At 36.9% G+C, this 21,006-nt stretch overlaps 1 protein-coding gene across 1 annotated transcript in view; it reads left to right on the top strand.

The window, feature by feature from the left end:
* Window positions 1-21,006, top strand: part of TFEC (transcription factor EC) — a 48,519-nt gene that overhangs the window by 18,048 nt on the left and 9,465 nt on the right. Inside the window, exons 4-6 of the mRNA XM_065698357.1 lie at window positions 14,595-14,706; window positions 15,563-15,619; window positions 16,716-16,791. Coding sequence (XP_065554429.1) covers window positions 14,595-14,706; window positions 15,563-15,619; window positions 16,716-16,791 — 245 coding nt within the window. The remainder of the gene's footprint in view (window positions 1-14,594; window positions 14,707-15,562; window positions 15,620-16,715; window positions 16,792-21,006) is intronic.

Raw genomic sequence — 21,006 nt, 5'->3', positions numbered from 1 at the left:
GATCTCTATGAAAACTTTTGGCATTTTACCAGTACATTCATTCAGAAATAACTGTGGTAACCCAGATAATCACTGTACAGCTGCTGGGATAATGTCCTCTACTTGACATGCAGTCCACTGAAACATCAAAAGGATTAGGAGATTGACTGGCTTGGAATGAGAATAACATGAGAAGATATTAATGTTCTGCAAGGGCAGGGGCTTCTCTGGAACCATGCTGGGCAGGACCAGAAAGAAAATGATCTAATTTTGTGAACATTTCCAAGGATCCTAAGTTTTTGGGGGCTTTTTCTTTTCCCTAGTTCACCAGAAAACAAGAGCTTTCCGAAGTATTCTTGAAGAAGCCTGGGGAGATTGCTCTGTAGCAATTAGACGGCTGGTGGTGCTTGTGGCAGAGCACTACCATAAAACTGGACTTCAGGTCACCAACAGTGGTACAACTGGTGAGTCAGTTGGGCTCACTGTTGCTGGAATACTAGATAGAATCATAGAATAGTTAGGGTTGGAAAGGACCTCAAGATCATCTAGTTCCAACCCCCCTGCCATGGGCAGGGACACCTCACACTAAACCATCCCACACAAGGCTTCATCCAACCTGGCCTTGAACACCGCCAGGGATGGAGCACTCACAACCTCCCTGGGCAACCCATTCCAGTGTCTCACCACCCTAACAGGAAAGAATTTCCTCCTTATATCCAATTTAAACTTCCCCTGTTTAAGTTTTAACCCGTTACCGCTTGTCCTGTCACTACAGTCCCTGACGAAGAGACCCTCCCCAGCATCCCTATAGGCCCCCTTCAGGTACTGGAAGGCTGCTATGAGGTCTCCACACAGCCTTCTCTTCTCCAGGCTGAACAGCCCCAACTTCCTCAGCCTGTCTTCATACGGAATGACTAAACAAAATGGAGCATTTCCTTCCAGATTGCTTGGGAGAAAATGGAAAGCTTCTCCAAGGAGAACCTTTTCACTGAGTTTTTAATGTGTGAAGCCCTAAACAGAGCTCAGGAAAGAATGTTTCTATGTTGATTTATTTGTTATATTTGAGAAATATTTGATTTGATTATCCCATTCAATGAGCTTGACAATGGGAATGTTTCCTGAAAGCAGTGGCTTCTGTCCAATAGAAAACACAGATTTTATTTTTATATATGAATAATTCTTACTCAGGGAATAGAATAGCCTTGGTAGTCCTAGACAAAGCTGGAGCAAATATCTGTTAAAGCAAATTAATTTTAGAAAAATTCCCCAGAATAATTTCCAAAATGATTCTTTCCTTTAAGAGTAAAAAATACCTAAAAATTTGAAACCATAAATTCCTCCAATGGTTCCAGCTCAAACTGCATACTGAAATCATTGCGGTATCATTGGTGTTTTGAAGTTCACATCACCTCAGAGACTCAGAGCTGCCACAGGCAATGAATCTGTTGTTGAGAACTTCTCCTATCTGTGGAGCTAACCAAATTTCTTCAGTCCTCCTTTGAATCTGACTTGATGTACGTAGTATTTATATCCTGGGAAAAGAAGAATTACATTGCTAACAGGGAGAAGAAGCAAAAGCACCTGGGCATGCTGAAAGGTGGGGTTTTATTCTAGCCTTTAGGCAGCAGGGCTGAGCTGGGGTTGCAGCCAGGCATGAGGAATGGTGGCAGAGTGGGTAAAGCAGTGCTGTGTGAAGGCATTGCCTTCAGTAAGTCACCTGTTAAAGGATCCTGTGAGGCGTCACTGCTGCATTTTCATTACTTCATTTTTTTCATTCATAGCTCCCTATTTCATTAAATTGGGAGCTATGGTCTGCTTCCAGTCTGCTTTGGAGTCTTGTCAGTTGGGATTGCTCCACTTCTGTCACTCTTTCAGGAAAACAGCTTATGGAGAAAATCCTCACTTGCCCTGTGGCTCACTTGTATTTGCTGAGCTCCTTTGGCATTTGGAGAAATCTTGTGTTGTACAGGAATGAATGTGAGGTTAGATCAGGACGGGACAGGGTAGATGCTTTCCTTCTCTAAATTTCATGATTTGATTTTGTTAACTACAGCTGGTATAAAGTCCTGATTAAACCTGTTAACTCCAAATTTGATTTTATGGAGAAGCTGTTTATTGATAAAAGCACAGTGCACTCTGCCTGTGAAGTCTCACTGCTATTACAAGGTCTTTGAGGTCACAGTTTCTCATCATGGGATTAATAATTTGCATTTGTATTAATTATTTGTCAAATACTGATGATTAGTATCTGGTGCATGACAAAAACTGCTGTCTGACCCATTCCCAGAAATCATACAGAAAAAAGAAATTTAAGTAGGTATCCTTCAATGTATTTTGTTCAATAATTGCTGTAATTATTCAGTCATGAAGTAAAACCAGGTTTCTATTAGAGGTGGATATAGCACTGCTGATCTGGGTAGCCCACTACTGCATAAACATGAGTATTTTTTATTTAGTGAATACCGATGTCATTTGGCAAGCTTTAAAGTTTATAAAATCTGCTAAAGTTCAAAACCATTTTAGAGAAACGGCTAGAGTAAACATTAACAACCTCATTTGCTTAGGTTGGGTAACTGGAAAAGACTGCACAACATCAGTGAAAATGCTTTGTCAATCACATTCTACACTAGATTAGTCTTAAAGTCCAACGAAGAATCAAAGTTCACCTAAGTATATAACTTCTGCCTAGCACTCCCTGATATCCTTTCTAAGTTTAATGAAAAAGAAAAATGAAGGAGAAGGAACAGTCGGTAGCTATTGAGGAAATAATAGACTCCTCAAAAATAAAACTGGTGAGCAAAAATTTTCTTTGTCTTTCTTCAATAGTATAAAGGTGCTAGATAGGAGATTGTGTCTTCTAGTTACAGAGAACTAAAAATGAAATGCACAAACTGAGAACTTCTCAGGCTTGTTTTCTGCAGCTGGAGGTGTCTTTTGCTATCACTGCCACTGCTGTTTTGAATGTCATGCAGATGTCAGATGAGTGTTTGTTTTCAGTATTTCGCACAATACAATAGTTTGAGGATGAAAGGGGCAGAGTACAGCTATCTTGTGTGCTCTAAGTACTCCAAATAGATTGGGTGTGTTTGTGATTTACCTCCTTCTGTAGAAAAGGTCTTTACAGCATAGAGAATACAATACTTTGGGTCAGAATAACTGTGGTCCACTTTTACATTGCTGCAGCACTCAAAAGCTGTGCAAAATGCTCAACTAGCTCAGCTCTGTCTCTAACACTGCAAAATCACTATGTCTTATGACTTTTCTCTGTTTTGGGGTTAAACCTCTGTGGCTGAAGGGAGCCTAAGATTCAAGCTTCAAGCAACTGGAGTAAATTTTTTCTTAACTATGAAATGAAGGAAAAGTTCCTTATTCCACTTCAGTTTTCCCTTTTAGAAAAGTAAATAGACCTAAATGGAAGTATTACTTTACAGTTGTTTGTATGTAAGCACCTCTTGCAAACAAGGTCTTTATCTTAGAGCTTAACACACATTGAATAGAGATAAGAGAAAAAGATACATAAAAGAAGTTTCTAATTCTCCTAATATGTACTTCTCGTTAATTCTAAGTCCCTGTGCAGCAGGATCTGCAAGCACATTCCTGCTGTTTGTGGCCATCAGACAGTCTTAACATAAAGCCCTGCTGCACAGCCTTTACTTCATGTCTCCTGTTGTCTGCATACAATAACGCAATACAAGACCTGAAGTCCTTAGTAGATGACAGATAATAAAGAAGGCTACATTAAACTCCTTGGGGTCTGTAGAGTACAGGTTATGGTTGCTTCTGGAGCTAAACTTGATTAATTTCTATCAATGGCATTTACATAGGGTAAATAGAAGACTTCTTTGCTCAGGGCAACAACAGTGGCACTTACATCATTCTCCAGGCACAGTCAAGATTCTTACTCCGACATAAAGCTAACTTGCAGAAAATACAAAGATTTCTTAATGACCGTTTTGAGAAAAAAAAAAAAACCTCCTGAAAAATAAAAAGACTTTTTTTTTTTTTTTTAACCCCTCCTTCTCCATTAACCAAGGCCATTTATGACCTTCGTTATATGTGTACATAGTTTATGGAGTAGTTAACTATGCATTTATATTTACACTAGAAATAAACACTTGGGAATATATCTAAAATCAATCATTAGAGAAGGAATTCCAACCAAAATGAAACTCTGCATGGTGCAAGTTAATCTACCTGAACACAGTACATCACAGAAATCAGTACACTACAGCGTATTCAGATGCTTAGGTGATATGTGAAATGTATGAAGATATGATATAAATACTGGTAATAGAGATGTTATCATCTATATTTCACAGAAAATGACCCATATTCTAATCTTGCAAATCCCCCTGGTTTTCATTTGCCCCTCAGCCTCTATTTTTGATTTTTCTTGTGTTTTTTTTTGCTGATGTTTGTTCATTGTTTTTACAGGAAGAATTTGAATGATTTGATATATGCATTTACATATGGTAGCCAGAGAAATAGAAGTTGGATGGAACCACAAATTAGTGCATTAGCTGGTGCTACTAGTGAAATAATCTTAGTAAAACAGCTATCAGAGCTGTGGTTTAATTGTCATCTTTGGGTTTCAGACCCTGAAGGTTAGTAGGGCAGTACTCTTGTGATGTTTGATTTCCATCTGCAAGCTGGATGACAGTATCACAGCATCACTTCTGGTTTGTGCCTGTTGTTAGTGTTGTAGCCAGCAAAGCCAAGAACAGTTAAAATACACAATTAAGAGAAGACAACTGAAGGAACAGAACTGGCCTGCAAAAGGCTGATTCTCCAGAAAATTCCTTTGCTTGGTCATATTTGATCAGACATTTATCTGGACAATGGAATTCTGTGTATATGATCAGGGCAGGAATGTACTTTTACTGGGAATATGAACAGAGTTCATTTTTCTCTGATGAATAATGAACCAGCTTGATGATCATTATTTGAAGATAAAAAATGAACCATTTTCATGCATAATATATAATATGTAATATAATATATTTGAACATTAAGTCTTTGGTTGAGGAATGCGTAGTTATGAACCATGTTAAAGATAAATATAGAAAGAGATACAATTTTTTCAAAGGAAAACAAGTCTGAAAAGGGAAGCATTTGCTTTTCTGCCGCTCTCTTTAGATAATAAAAAAAGGAACTGGAACATTTGGGTATTGGTTATTACTATAGAACACTTATTTTCAAATAGAAGCATTTTGTATTGCAACTAGAAAAGGACCTAAAACATTTAGCTGTGAATGGGTTATTCCTGTTCTCTAAAACCAGTATGCTACAACGTTTTTGGCAGTTGACAGTGTAAACACACACTTACAAAGAAAAAGGATATCATCACTTACGTTTAACTTTCTTCAAGCAAGTTGCAAAGCAAAGCCAGAGATTGAACCTGTCTTCTGAGTACGACTAGTATTGAGCCACAAGATCCTGTCTGCAATACCTTTGAATTAGATGAAAAGTCACCAGTTTATTGAAGCACACATTGAAGATACAAGAATTATGCCTGTTTTCCCATTGTCAAAAAATAGAAACACCCAGCATATCAGATATTACTGTTTAGAAAATGGATTTACAGTGACTGGGATATCATACACTTATTGATGAAATTACTATTTGGCCAGATTTGGTTCCCGTTTTGAAGTTAATTTGCAAACTTCAGAGACTAAAAGAAGTGGTTTTTTTTTAGCCTGTCATGAACAAGCAGGAAAGGAATGACAAGAAATGAAGTATGTGGTTTCTATGTTCTGTATTTGATTTTTAAAAGGAACTGTGGACACAGTTACAAGTTTAGTTTTCTACCTTTGGAAATCTGTGCAATAATAGTGTGAAAACTTTGTAAAACCCCTGCTTTGAATTTTTAACTAAAACAAATAAGCAAGAACTATATTGAAATGGATGGGTGCTAACACTTTTTGTGGCTAAGAAGGAAAAGCACCCTAATTTTACAAAACTGTTGTTGGAAGTGATACTATCAGTTAGGCTCATGAGAACATGATTTAAGTGGGATATATTTACGAGTGAGAAAGGATAAAGTATTGTTTAAAAATTCACACGAGAACACTTCATTCCAGATGCAGTCTGAACAAGTACTAATTTTTACAAAGCACTGAAACAAATTTTCTCTTGCAGATAGAGTGCTCAACCTTTCAAGTTAGGTAACTACATAGTTTCTTCTTGTGATAAATAGAGCAGCATGTGCTATGCTTCCCTGCCATTTCAGTTTGCCAAGTCTGTAGGTGCAGTCCAGGCAATCTGATCATGTGTAATAGTGCAAGTGATTCTCAGAACTGTCTGTTCTGCAAAACTGCTCTGGATATATGCCTTACTTCTATTACTGCAGGAAATATAAGCATGTAGACGCCTTGGTGAGTTGCATGTTTGCAGTTACTAACCCTGGAAAAGATGGTAGCAAAGGAAGTTTCTGTTAGCTGGACTATTCCTGCAGTTTGCTTCCCACTTGCCTTCTTCATTGGCTTTTCTGACCTGGGCAGAATGTAAATCTCTGCTAGCATCAACCTGGTCCTGACCTGTGTATTTTCAGGGAGGGGCGTGTCTTGATCCTTCTGATCACTGAGGTTTGTGAATACAAACACTAAGGTTTGTGAATGTGACTGTGAGGAAACAAGACTCTGGGACAAATGATAGCTGGAAATAAGCCTCCACTAACAAGACAGCTAGCAGATAGGAAAAGGGGTAATGGGTTTAAAATTAAACAGGGGAAGTTCAGGTTAGATATAAGGAAGGAGTTCTTTACCTTGAGGGTGGTGAGGCACTGGAACAGGTTACCCTATGAAGTTGTGGCTGCCCCATCCCTGACAATGTTAAAGGCCAGATTGGACAGAGCCTTGGGTGACATGGTTTAGTGTGAGGTGTCCCTGCCTACGGCAGGGCAATTGGAACTAGATGATCTTAAGGTTCTTTCCAGCCCTAACTAATCTATGATTCTATGACAGTCCATCCTGCTGCCTGTCCCAGGTCCCTCAAGGGAAAGCAGACTAGCTGATGAATTATTTTGATCTGTCAGGACAGTCCAGATGCCTTTGGTAAAAACCTCTTGCTGGTCTAGGGTTTAACCATTTTAGGCAACTAGAACATGCCAGGTGTCTGATCTTTAAAAAAGTACATACCCTCCATCAATTCCATAATGAATGATATCCTTTTGGATGTATGGAGAGCTGTTTGCTACTGGAATTAGTCTTTTGAGCTAGTCCTGCATATCCAGGGTTTGTTGGTTGTAGCCTTCTTTTATGAATGTGTATTAGTAAAATGCAATGCAGATTACATAGAAAGATCTGAAGAAGGCTCTTTTTCAGGTTAAGGGGTAAGCTAAAGAGATGATAAAGATTTTGTTAAAAGAGAAGTTATTAATGAAATGCTCCAAGAATCAATCAGCCTCAGTTTGTTTAACATTTTCATTAGTGACCTTGATACAAAAGAAAACCCAACAAAAAACGTTTATGCTCATGAAATTTACAGAGGTAGCAAAAGTAGAAACTATTGCCAATACAAAGGAGGATACCATAGAGGAAGGATGAATGTGATGACAGAATAGTATAAATGGAAGGAATGTAATAGTACTGAGTGCAAGGTCATTCATTTAAATAGTAATAACAGGAATGTCTGCAGTAAGCTGAGAGCTCATTAACTGGAAATGACAGAGAAAGATCTGGTTACATTAGTTGCTCAGAGGATGACTATAAGCCGTCAAAATGATGGGACTACAAAAAGGAGAGAAATATCATCTTAGGATCCATCAAGAGAGAGATTTCCAAGAGACAGAAGGAAATATACACTACGGAATTTACTGGATACGAAACTTTTAGAATGCTGTAGACAAATAAAGGTGTCCACTCTTCAGTAAAACTACCTCGAAGCAGGAAAGTTAGAAAGGCCCATTAGGACACATCATAGCATGGGAAGTCTGGCTAAAGAGGCATTGCCAGTTCAACTTGCAAACCAAGGCCTTAAGCTAGCTATGGTCACTCAAAATAATCACATGGGGATATTAAACAACGAGCTATATAAAATAAAATTTGTCTGGGAATGGCAATAAAAAGAAAGTTTTTTAACAATAAGTTGCAATTGTTCCACTTTTGGAACATACTCCAAATAAAAATATTGGAGATGTGAAATCTAACTGATTTTAGACAGAGCACGATTGGTTTATGAAGTGGATTATGCGATGACATGTTAAATGAACACAATATTGAAGAACTGTTTTCCAGACTGGGCATATTTCCATGTTCAGCAAAATTTTTAAATTAAATAAAATCTAGCTGACTTAGGAAGAGGGGTAGGGTGTTATTTTCTGGCTGTGCAACATTGACAGGGATAAAGCCATGATCCTTACAGACTTGAATGTTACTATAAGACAAACATGGCATGAGAAGATTAGCCAAAATGGCAAAATATAGTATGTGATCATGTAAGTGACACTATTGTGACGTAGAGATGTCTAGGAACTAAAGGTGAACAGGCACAGATAACCTGTATCCAAATATTTTATTACCATATTAAGAATCTTTCCCTTTCATTCCTGGAAGATATAGAAATGCTGTTTGGTTTAAGTGTTCCTTGAAATTACATATTTACCAATAGCTGCCACGCTATGTGATCACAGCTGTCCATTGCTAAACATCCATGCAGGTAACAAACCCTTAATATTTTCTGAACAATGCTGCCTGCATAGCAGTTCAGACCCAAGTACTGAATATAATAAGCTTCTCTGTATGAGACCTTTATAGTACTTGTCTTGGAAACTGCCAGCAAGCACACGGGCACAGGCTCTTGTGAGATGCTGCTGATCTCAAGCCAGGTACTTGCTCAGGTACTTCAGCTGAAGTTGTCATTTATAATTGGCCTAAGTTCTAAGTTGAGCATCTTTCCGGACTGAGCCCCATGAATGAAAATTCTCATGTTCCAGTCTCTGCACACAGGCATTGAAGATCCCATGACAGTTTATACAAAAGAAGGGACGTTAACCCCAGTGTCCTTGCCAAATGCTAACTTTGTTAATTACAGTCTGCTTTCTTTAATTCTCCTTGCAGTTTTAATTAGATATGGTATTATTCTCTTCCTGTACCACATTGTCACTGGTTATTCCCATTTAACCATTCACTGTTAAAGGTTGTTAATCTTTTGTCCAAAGCTAGCTGTATTTTAGAACTAGAAAAAAAAAAAGGCTAATTTTATACTGCTATTTTTAATATGTGTGCCCTCACCCCTTCTGAGCCAGTTGCATCTACATTCTCAGACACACATACATAAATATGAGTATCATGAACGGAAAGGCTGGAAATTATGTGACTTACCAGGACTTCTCAGAACAACACAGGTGTGAACTAATACAGCTCATGACACCTGCAGGATAAATAGATTGTTTCCTGGAACTTTTCATACCTAAATATTTCCATATCTCTAAATTGAAAGCAAGAACATGCTTTTGACATAGTGCAATCATCTGGAGTTTTAATATGCTTTGGGGTTCATCAGGTATGACAGTTCTGTGTACTTGCAATATCATCATTGTACACATATGATATAATCACAAACTGCAAATAAATTGTACTTTTGGTACTATTGCATCAGACTTTTGTAAGATTATGTCAGTGTACTTATTTATCTTGTAATGTAGAACTGGAAGCTATTTGAAGCCTGAATGCTGCAAAAACTATCCCTGCTTACATGACATTGTAAGAAATACATTGCATTATGGTCTATATGCCATGTCCAAACAACTAGATGAACTTTGATACACCCTTTATATAATATATTATGCTATATAGTTTAATTTTATACTTTCAGAATTATTTATTTCCCAGATGTCTGTATTTCTAAAAAAGCTTCCTGCTATAACAGACAAAAAAAGTATCTGTCCTAATGTTGTATCAAAATTGGACAATTTTTATTTTAAGATTGTTCTCAGTGTTCAGTAACACTAGCAAGGAAATTCCTTGGGATCTTCCATCCTTGACATCAATGCAGGGCAAATTCAGTTTCTACAAAGTACTTTGATATCTTTTTTATTTTTAAAACTCTCCCATAATCAGAAATGTGAATATTTTCCAAGAACAATCCAGTCTGGTTTGCTTTGTTCTTATGTGATTTTTAAAATAAGAGTGTATTTGCAAATTTTCACATTCAGAGCACAGTGAGGTGTCATGAGGAGGTACATACAGGAGAAACGCTGCAACAGTCACACCAGTCTTTCTTTAGAGTTAAGAAGATGCAGGTGATTGACTTCACTTCACCCTAAGAGTCCAAGACAGGTCAGATTAATCACCTCCTATTTCTTCTTCTGATCCTGAATCCTGACATTGACAGTTATTCCTTGTGCTCTAATTCACAGCAGGTATTTCAATGTGTCACCATAGCTGTAGGAAAGAAGTGGCTGTCAAGGTAGTCTAATTTATTGGTGCTTTATACCCACTTTGCCCTACTGTAAGTGTGAAAATGCTATGCTGGCTAACTGAGAATGAGGACAGTGTGTCAAATGGAGATCACCAGTGGGTCCGCTCTACCCATAAGGAAGCCACTTATCCATCATAGTGGCCACTACAATATACCTGAGATTTCTGCTAAATACACAGAAGAAAGTACTTGATCAGCACAACTTCTTTGAACAGAATCATGCAGACAAATGCTGAAGGGAGACAGCAAACCTAGACCTGGAAGGGATAAAGGTATCAATAATAGAATCTTTTTGTGTGTGTGTCCTTTTTATGGCTAGCTGAGTAAATTTGTTTATTCTGTTTTCCAATCCTTTAGCACTCTGACTGAGATGATGAAAGGCTTAAGGAGAGTCAAACCATTCTTTATTCCCCAAAAGTATCTTAACTATGGATTATTAAAACCAGTTCTACTAGTCATACCTGTGATTCTGACACTTAAGAAATTAATGCTTTCAAGATAGGGACATGAGCGAGAATTTTGCAGTCAGTCTGTGACAGAGCTGTTGCATAGGGTTATTCTCTGATGTCCAAGTTCTGGAGAATAATTTAGGACAGTTAACATTAGATCAAATTTCTCCTTAATGGCATGACAGAATGATGCTGGTTTTGATCCTCTTAGTGATTAGAATCCTGGGCTCCTCTGCCCTTCAACATTGCCTCCCAAGGGACTCTGTCAACCAGTCTCCTAAACAGGCCAAAATCTGCCCTCCAGAAGTTCAAGATAACAGTTCTGCTGACCCTCTTCCTTACTTCTCCAAGAGTTGAAAAAGCTATCATCTCATGATCACTGTGCCCAAGACAGCCTCCAAACTCCACAGCACTCACAATTCCTTCTCTGTTCATAAATAACAGGTCCTTCCTTAGTTGACTCCATCAATAGCTCTGTCAGGAAGTTATCTTCCACACACTCCAGGAGACTTCTTTCAGCTGCTTATGGAATATTTTGTCTGCTTTTTCATCCTGATTACGTGGTCTGTAACAGATTCCGATCATAATATCTGCCTTGTTGGCCTTCTCCGTTATTCTCATTCATAAATACTCAACACTACAGTCACCACTATTAAGCTCTAGACAATCAAAACACTCCCTCACATAACGGGGTTCCTCACTGCCTCTCCTTTCTTGCCTATCCCTTCTGGATTAACACTTATGTGAATATTTTAATTAGTGAGGTTGTAGGATTGTAGACATCAGTAGATTAATGACTTGGATTTGGGTTTCATTTTCACCATCTCCACATGGAGTTATGACTCTGCTTTCCTAATGACTGATAAAAATTGCCAAATGATCAGCGGAAAAAATGCTGGAGACATCTGTGTGAAAGAAAAATGATATAGGACTTTTAGGAAAATATTTCATGATTTTTGATGCTCAACGGAAGTATTAGCGCAGTCAGACATAGACCACGGACAGACTCTTTCTTGCAGCTCTGGATAACACTGCCACAGCAGTTTTGCGATGGAAGGAGGCTTATGAAATCTTATCACTCCAGACAATCGCATATGAGTTAGACAGAAGTAAATTCATCAGCTATGTAAGAAATTCAGCTGAAATGTCTATTGTGGTTTTAAGTTGAGTTTACTCACCCTCCTTCGAGCCCTTATACACTTCTGAACTTTCAGATGTGTTGGTATTATTTTTTCATTGCCAGCTAATTCATGACCTTTTCTCCTGGATTTGGGCCTTATCATTTGAATTCACACCTTCATTAATAGACGATAGAAATCTAACAATATTTCAAGGAAAAAGTTGAATTTCAAGTTAGATATAAGGAAGAAGCTCTGTGCTGTGAGGGTGGTGAGGCACTGGAACAGGTTGCCCAAATAAGTGGTAAATTCTCCATCCTTGGCAATGTTCAAGGCCAGGCTGGACAGCGTCTTGAGTGACAGGGTCCAGTGTGAGGTGTCCCTGCCCATCGCATTTGGGTTGGAACTAGATGATCTTAAGGTCCTTTTCAACTCTAACCATTCTGTGGATGTTCTGTGAATGAATTACTGCTTGAAAATTAGAGGTAATCGTTGATGTATCTTGTGCTTGTCAAACGGTGGTTCAAAATTTTGAAGTTTTTTTTCATTATTGGCATTGAAATTCTTATACATTAAAGAGATTGCCACCAGTTTCATGCAAGTTATTAAAATCATGTACACAGCTGAGTAAAATATGTAAAATATGGCAGATATGCATTTTACATTCATTAGATTATTTAGTAGGATATATTATTCTCAGTGGTTGACATTTCCTGGCATTTCACAAAACCAGTAGCCTAATCCATATTACAACCTTACCCAAAGTCCACTGGAATAAGTGCAGGATCACATTGACTCTCCATTTTTTATATTATCCTGTTTTCATGTCGTTTCAATAAGCCCCATTCATTTGCATGAATGTAGGAAATAATTAAATATGTGTCTAGAGCTCATATGAGTTCAGTCTTGTAGTTGTACTATGCTTGGAAGAAAGAAAATGCAAAGGTAAAGCTGCAGTGAATTCAGTATTACTTGTCAGTTTACCACTCTGGAATGAAACTAAGGTGCTTAATGTGAGAATGCGCTTAGAATTCAAATCCTACATATTAAACATAGCTTGTTCTTGAGTAATACTCAACTGAATTCCAAACATTCTTTTTAAAAGTATTTTCATTGAGAGATCAAATATGTAAGCAGGTTTTCAAAACTGACTTGGTGTTGTGATTTCTAAAGGTATTTAAGAATTGACAGCTCTCTTAGGTAATAAACCTCTACCTTAAAAATTAATGTTACTTGTATGCATTAAAAAAAGAATCATGATTGCTTCAGTTCATTGTAGTTTATACAACTGGGAGAATTTAAAACAATCTGGGTTCTCAGATAATTTAGTAAAATTATAATCAGAGTCTGAAAAAAGCTGATTCCCAGCAGAACTATGGGTGGTGTTTCAGCGACCTGTCTGAAAAATTCCAAGGTATTTCAGGATCCATGGGCGCAGAGCATATCTGTAAAAACATGTTTTCTTGTCTACGAAAAACAATTTTCTTAAAGAAAATGCTGTTTCATATCAGTATTCTTATCCACAATTTTTATCACTTTTTCTTCCTTTTTATTTTTTCTTGGCCAGGTGTCACCAAACTCACTTTCTCTGCCCTTGTGTGGTGGCTGCAAAAGAAAATTTTTCAGCACAAACATTATGTGCATGATAAAATGAAAAAGATGTGTTGCTTTTATTGCCTTAGAAGGCAATAAGAATGCAAAATTTTTTTGTGTGAATCTTCATTTGGACTCCTTTATACAGCTGTTTGCACATGAAAATACAGAAATATATAAGACAATGGTCAATGCTGAAAGTTTGTTTATATGGTCATAGAAACTGTGCAAAGCCTGAACTGTTGTTTTTTACTGAACTTTTATGAATTTTACAGTTATTTCAGATATGTAAAATTATTCAAGTAAAAGTAATATTTGGGTAATTATCTGGAATCAATTGACACATACTTCAGCCCTACTTCCCTTTAAGAACATTCTATAGGTTTATTTAAATAATGTTATATTACATTTGGGAAGGTAATGGTATACATGATCTTACATATTATGGATCATAAAACTATTAGGTTATCTGGTCTATCCTAACAACAGCACGATTTCTTTCTTTAAAGCAGTTTCTTTGATACTCTGTCCACTCTGATTTTAACTATTACAACTAACTGGGTCACTGAATCTTCGTACTGCTAAACCAGGCACTGTGAAGTAGCAATTCAGAGTTTAGTGTTGTGGTTAAAAATTCATTGGTGAGTAGGTCAAAACCAGCAAGGTTATTTTCACTTTCATCCTAATTAATGTTTGAAGTGCATTTGTGCTAATCCTGTTATTGGAAAATAAGGTACAGAAGTAATCGAAAGATAGACACTAGGGGCCATATCCTGCCATCCCTCTGTATCTGAAACCCACAGAAATGGCACTTAGAAAGCTGCTTATGTAACAGTGGCAGACTGTGACCCTTCGTTTTCAATTTTACTTAATACTACATAAAGATAAACTTTCCCTTTTGACACATATACACAGCTCCTTCTAAATAACACGACTCATATTCAAAGAAGTTTGCTCTGTGTATTTATGTTTTTTAAATCTTTCAAGTTCTTAACTTATTGTAATATTTTTTTCTTTCCTCCCCTTACTCCTCAAGCTATCTAGCAGCATTTTGGATATATATAACAGTGACCAGGGAATGGCACCAGCTAATATGGGTCTCACAAATGCTTGCCCAGCTAATCTACCAGTAAAAAGGGAACTCACAGGTAAAAGAGCTCTGAGATTTTAGTATTTTATAATCGCAGAAGAGATGGCGTGTCTCTTAAAAGCTGAATAAATCTTACCTACGAAATATATGTTCATAACTGAATTCCTGAGAATTTTGCAGTTTGTATTTTCGTTTAAGGAAAATAACAAAGACCGAAGAGAAACGATTTATTCTGCTCTCTTTAGCAATTCAGAAAACATGTTTGTTCCCTGATTGTTATGAACTTCATGCTTCTAATAAACCTAATTATTTTGGGAAACATAGTGGATTCTTCCATATTTGGCTCCTGATCAATGGTATAAATAAATTATCATCCATTAAATTTGTTCCAGGGTAGAACAAATGGTTCTTTTAAAACCTTACAATAAAGCTATTCAAGGTAAATCTATATTAATGGATTAACAACTTTAAAAGTTACATTCAATTAATCCAAAGAATGCTAACAACCATGTACAGTTTATTAGTGTCGCTCAGTGGAAACAGTAAGTTTGTTCAATATCTTACAAATCTGATTAACTCTTGCATTATGGGATATACAAATTCATATTCACATTAGTGTTTTGTAAGTTTTACCCTGATGAAAAATACAGTAAATTGGAAAAAAATACCCCACCATGTCATTTCTATATTCTTAAATAAAAAATGTGCAGTAGAAAATCCTTAACCTGCCAGACTTACTCAAAATTTACTACTGGTAGAATATAGATTAGCTTATGATCTTGTATAATAATAAAAAGAGTAATGAAGTAAAAAGACTAGAAAGCTGATCTTTGTGACAAGAGGCCATTTTGAAAATGTGAAAATACTGGAAGTGCAGCTTCAGGACTGTTTTAATAAATGTTATTTTCTGTCAGAAGCAGATACACGAGCAATGGCAAAGGAGAGACAAAAAAAGGATAACCATAATCTCAGTGAGTATATGTTCATCTTCCACCTAATTAAATGGAATGTATGAGGAATACAAAAATAAAATACATTAGCTACCTTGTCTCTGCTCTTCTTCTAGATCAGCAACTTACAGGGTAATCAAATTGAACTCTGTCTGCAAACGCAGCCAACCACAGAGATTCCTTCCTTGAAATTAATTTTTGCAACTTTAGACTTTCAAAATACTTGCTTATTGTGATTAACTTCTTTATGTATCATCTCCTGCTACTAGTTTTTATTCTAAAGTTGTACATGTAACCTGCACACTCTATGTTGTCTCTAAGAATTACAGCGCAAAACAGACAAGGAAGGAGGCAGATGATGAAAAAAAACAACAGTGAAAATCCAGTCTTCACACCTTATTTGCTGAAGCACCCAAGTGAGAGGCTGTATCTCTCTAGGTGATGGGAAGCAAAAATATTTGCAGAGGATATCAGACAATCTCTAGAGACTGAGTTAAGCACCTACACTTGGGGAAATTGTATGTCACCAAAGGAGATCAGGGCAGGACTCGCAGTGCTCTGACTTTGCTCTGATACACAAGCCCCCCAGCTGCTGTAGGCTGGGCTTCTCTTTCCTTTATGAAGAACAGTGCATCCATGCACACATATTAGACATTGCAGTTCTAGAGGAATAGTTTCCTGTACTTTAGGCTTAGAACATAGTGGAATTCATAGTTCGGTGTCTAAATATTGAAAATGAGTACTGTTGAAGTCATCTGCAAATTCCACTAAGATGAAACTCCCTTGTGTGGAAACAGTGAAAAAGGATGTCTAAACATCAGGAAAAAAAAGAAGTGTTAGTTCATGTTTAGACAATATGTGACTATTTCATTCTCTAGGAGTCTAGCTGTAAATAGGGGAGAAAACTTTAGGTAGGGTGAAATAAAAAGATAGTACTATTCCTGGAGTTTGTCCTGTGAGTAAGTCAGAGGAAGGTAAGAGATCATGTTGGAACTTCTATTTAAGGAAGAATTTTTCTGTACATCGACTGACTTGTTTTTATCTAATTAAAATGTTTTATGTTCAATTTCTCCAAGAATATTTCACCATAAAAATAGTAACTGTTTCTTTTTAACAGTTGAGAGGAGAAGAAGGTATAATATTAATTACCGAATCAAGGAGCTTGGCACACTCATCCCCAAGTCTAATGATCCGTGAGTTCAACAGCTTTTCCTATAATAATGTTTATAGTTTAAATATAGGGGTGGTGGATGGGAAAGGAAGGAAGGAGGGGAAATAGGAAGAATGGGGAAAAGACAGTTGCATACACTGACTTTAGGACTAAGTAATGGGAATCAAAATCTTCCATGCTGGGTCACTGGCTCAGATCAGGCTGTTAAAGCAATCTGACAAGATTTCTGGGGCCTGTTGGGAAAACTTATATGAAAGGATAAAAAAATGAAAGTAGTTCCAGGGTGTTTCTCACACCAGGAAAAAAACCAACAACAACAAACCCGAAAAAACAAAATCTAAACAAAACCAAAAATAGGGAAAAAATAAGATAAGCCAAATAACAGAGAGTCCATCTCTCTGTTCCCGGGAGCAATTGTGTGGTGTCTCTGCCGAAGGAAGGAGTGATGCTTTCAGTCCTTGACATGGGCCCTCTAGTGGGGTAAAACAAAATGCATGTTGTCACTGTATGCCCTTTGCCTAAGCAAAAAAAAATCAGCTTGAGTCTGTAGATTGAGCATTTTTCAGAAGTCCTCCACTCAGCGCAGGGAAAACACCATTCCTAAAATGCGAGGATAAAAATTATAATTGCTATAATTGCTATAATATTGTAATTTTATAGTAATGCTTATACTTACAGTAATACAAAATGCATATTGCTTAAGTGATACCTGCATTCCATTAAAGCTTATATATGTCATCAATATGAAAAAAAGCCTATTGCAGGATTAGCAATAACAATTCAACGTGATATTTAATGCTGATCTTTAGCCTTATATTTCTCATGTTACTCAGGGAAATCTTAAAACCATGCACTAGCATGACTCTAACTCGAATAAAATTGGTTATACAGATTTTGTCTTTATCATTTGCATGTCAATGCAGACTTGCATGATACTTCAAATGAAAACATCTATTGATATTTCAACCTTTGTGTGTTTTTTTTCTTTTTCTTGGGACTAAGAAACTTCTGATTGTGTTAAGGATTTCTACAACAATATAAAGCTGTGTGAGACTTACGTAAGTGCAAGGTTGGAATAACAAGCCACTGGAGTGAAATCATCAGAGAGAAAGTTAACATAACAAATCCATTTTAGAGAACTCCCGAATTTGGCTCCTTCTACAGCATCCACCCAAGCTTAGATAAATGGGCATGTTCTTGTTATCAATATAGAATTAGGTATTGCTGCTGAGCTAAAATAAAAAGGGCTTTAAGTACCTAAATAAATTTTTGGCCACATGTGATCCATTGCAAACACAGAGTGGTAGAAGACTTTTAATTTTGCTGGTGCATTTTTCAGTATTCAAGACCATTTGGGCAAATGATTGAAAGATTTCTCAGAAAAACAGTGGATGGCACTGTTGGTTTGCAGCTATAAAGCAATACTGAAAGCAAGTTATACTGCAATTAGAAATGGACATGAGGCATAAATTCCAGTTGTGATTTATGATTGCCTACAGAGGTGTGTCTGTTACAGGCTTTGGTCTGGATTCAGGTTTAGGTTGTGAACTTATTCAAAACATTAATACCTACAGCAATCACTTAAGTTTTTAAAATGAATGATCTGGACCTATAACTTTGTTTCAATAAGTGTATGATGGATTTTATCCCCGGATTTTGTTGGTGTCATTGATGAAAAAGCTTCAGCTATAGAACCTGAAAACACTGCCCTTTCTTGTTTTAGTTTGAAAACCCATGACTGAAATAATCTGTGTGACAGCCCCAAAGTGGCTCATGTTTACAAAAGCAAGAGGTGAACTTTAGTGTCTCATGTTCTGAGGACTGCTGTCTTCAAAAGGCTGGTAATCAGTACTCCTTTTCAAAATAGGTTTATTTAGAAGCTTTTGAGTTGGTGTTATAAAAAAAAAAAGAGGCATCAAAAGGTGCAGGATGCTTTTGAAGAAGTAGTTCATAACAAACTTTTCCATATCTTGGTGTCAGGTTACATTAATCCAAAGAAGTGTAAACACTTTTAAAAAATATATATATTAGTAGGTTGAAGAACATTAATTTGTTGTTTTGTTGGCTGAGTAGATCAATATTATTATTTCTTTCTGGTATGGTCCTGTGTTGCCAAATCATAACTCAGTGTCCTTACCCTCTCTTTCAGCTCTTGCTTTTTCCTTCATAACACCTTACTGTGCCCCCAATCTGCCCCCTTCTTCTTTGAAAGAAAGAGATGTATCGTCTCTTACAATACTTTATCTGTAACATTTTACCACACATAGCATTTTCACCTTATATATTGATTTTAGAAGATTCTTCTTTTAGTGGGAACTTAGCTGTAAAAGGAGAAACCTTACTGATGCTTGGACTAATGACAGTGAAGCAAATCAGCTTTTGTATTGAAGAGCAAATACTACTATAACTAAGCCATTGTGGTTAGCATGCCTGTCCCAGATGGCTTGCTTCAAGAAGATTACATTCAGACTCAGGAACAGAAAAGGACATTTTTGATGCTATTTGGAAACCTTTTATGATTTATATTTCTTAGAAGTGGTGTGTGGGGTTTTTATTTCACTTCTGTTTTGTTAGTTATATAGTGAACTTGTTTGGCTCCTGCAGAGCTTCCACAGGGACTTTCTTTTGACTGGCTTAAACCCCTATTCTTCTCACTTTTTTTTTTTTACTTTTTTTTTTTTTTAATTTAATGATGAAAAGTATGGATTACATTGCTTAAATGAATGGGTGTTTCAAGTTCACTTCATCAGCATTAGAAAATGGAGATAAGTATAAGTTGCAAAGAACTTTGACTCTTTTGTTTAATTTTCAATGCTTAGATATCCAAGTGGTAGATGATTCAGAAATGCAAAACAGCTATACAGAATAATTCAAAAATAGAATAAAAAAAGGACTTAAAATACGCAGTCATATTTTGCTGAAAAGCGTATAACCTGCTCCTTTAAATGTATCTACCTTTCCATTCATTGTTCCTTTGTGTTCAGCCTTTCAGAATCCACCTTTTAAGTGGTTAACTGGACTTCACGTTGTGATGGAGTCTGGAAATGCCTACACAAGAACTGTCTTATGACTAGAATTGTCAGAAATACTAAGAAGAAAAAATATTTCCTTTAAGATTTCCAATCATTGTACAGAACGGGGATGTTAAGAGAACCACTGAGGATTTGGGCAGAAGTAGTGGGTTGCTCTCACTCTCTCTTCTCTGCTCTCTGCATCTGCCAGTGCCTGACCTTCTCTCTGTTTTTTGTGGACAGATCTGTTAGTGGCCAGCACAAGCCATATTTCTTGCAGAGGAAAAGCTTGTATATAAAAGAGGAAACTTGATGCCTCTTTCCAGAAAATCACTTTGTTATTGTGCAGGTCATCAGAACAAGTATAAAGTCCTTCAAGCTTAGCTTATAGCTAACTTCTCAAGAATAGGGAAAGAAATGGTCTACAAACGTCGCTTCAACTTCACAAATGTATTTGTTATCAGTAACTGCTCTGTGGCTGGAAAGCTCAGTGACTATCACCCTTTCTCAAACTGTTTTTGTTTAGTTTTAGTCTTAGATGATCAGCTGCTCGTATCTACTGGAGTTCAACTTGTGTAAACCAGTGAAGTTCCTTTGTCTTCAGCAAAGTTACTCAATGGAAATGAGTTGAAGATCAGTCTCATGGCTATGCTTCTTTTCCCCTAAATGAGAAACTCTCCTAGGTGAGAGTTATGTGTTTTTGTCTGGGCATTTGAGATTTGTAGAGAGATTTAGCTGATGAAATTTGGAGGAGCTAGGGTTCAGAGACTAATAAACCACAGTGTTTGGGGTTTTTACTTATTTGCTCCTTTTCCATGTCAAATCATGTTATGTGTGGTAGACCTCTCCTAATTAACCCAGATTTCACATGCATAGGTTGCTAAACATTTAAAAATGTTGTTTCACATGCACACACAGAGATACAGTCTTCATTTGCAGAGATCATTGCTGATGACTAGACCTGCAAAACTTACTGCTCTCATATTATTGTTTCTCATGCAGAGTTTCTGATGTGTTTCAGTATTTACAGGATGGAGCCTCACATAAAAAACCCCAAGCAAAGAAACAAACCCCTTCCCCCCCCCCCCCCCCCCCCCGCCAAACCAAGAAAGGAATTAATAGGCAGTGGAAGAGTAAAATGAAAAAAAGGATTCCTTCTGTCTCCAAAGAGAGAGATCTATATCTAACTTTGTAGGTTCAAAACAGTTATAAAGGCAACTGTTTGT

The sequence above is a fragment of the Lathamus discolor genome, chromosome 1 (genome assembly GCF_037157495.1).
Source record: "Lathamus discolor isolate bLatDis1 chromosome 1, bLatDis1.hap1, whole genome shotgun sequence".
In the NCBI taxonomy this organism is placed as follows: domain Eukaryota; kingdom Metazoa; phylum Chordata; class Aves; order Psittaciformes; family Psittacidae; genus Lathamus; species Lathamus discolor.
This window is presented reverse-complemented; position numbering and strand designations above follow the sequence as displayed.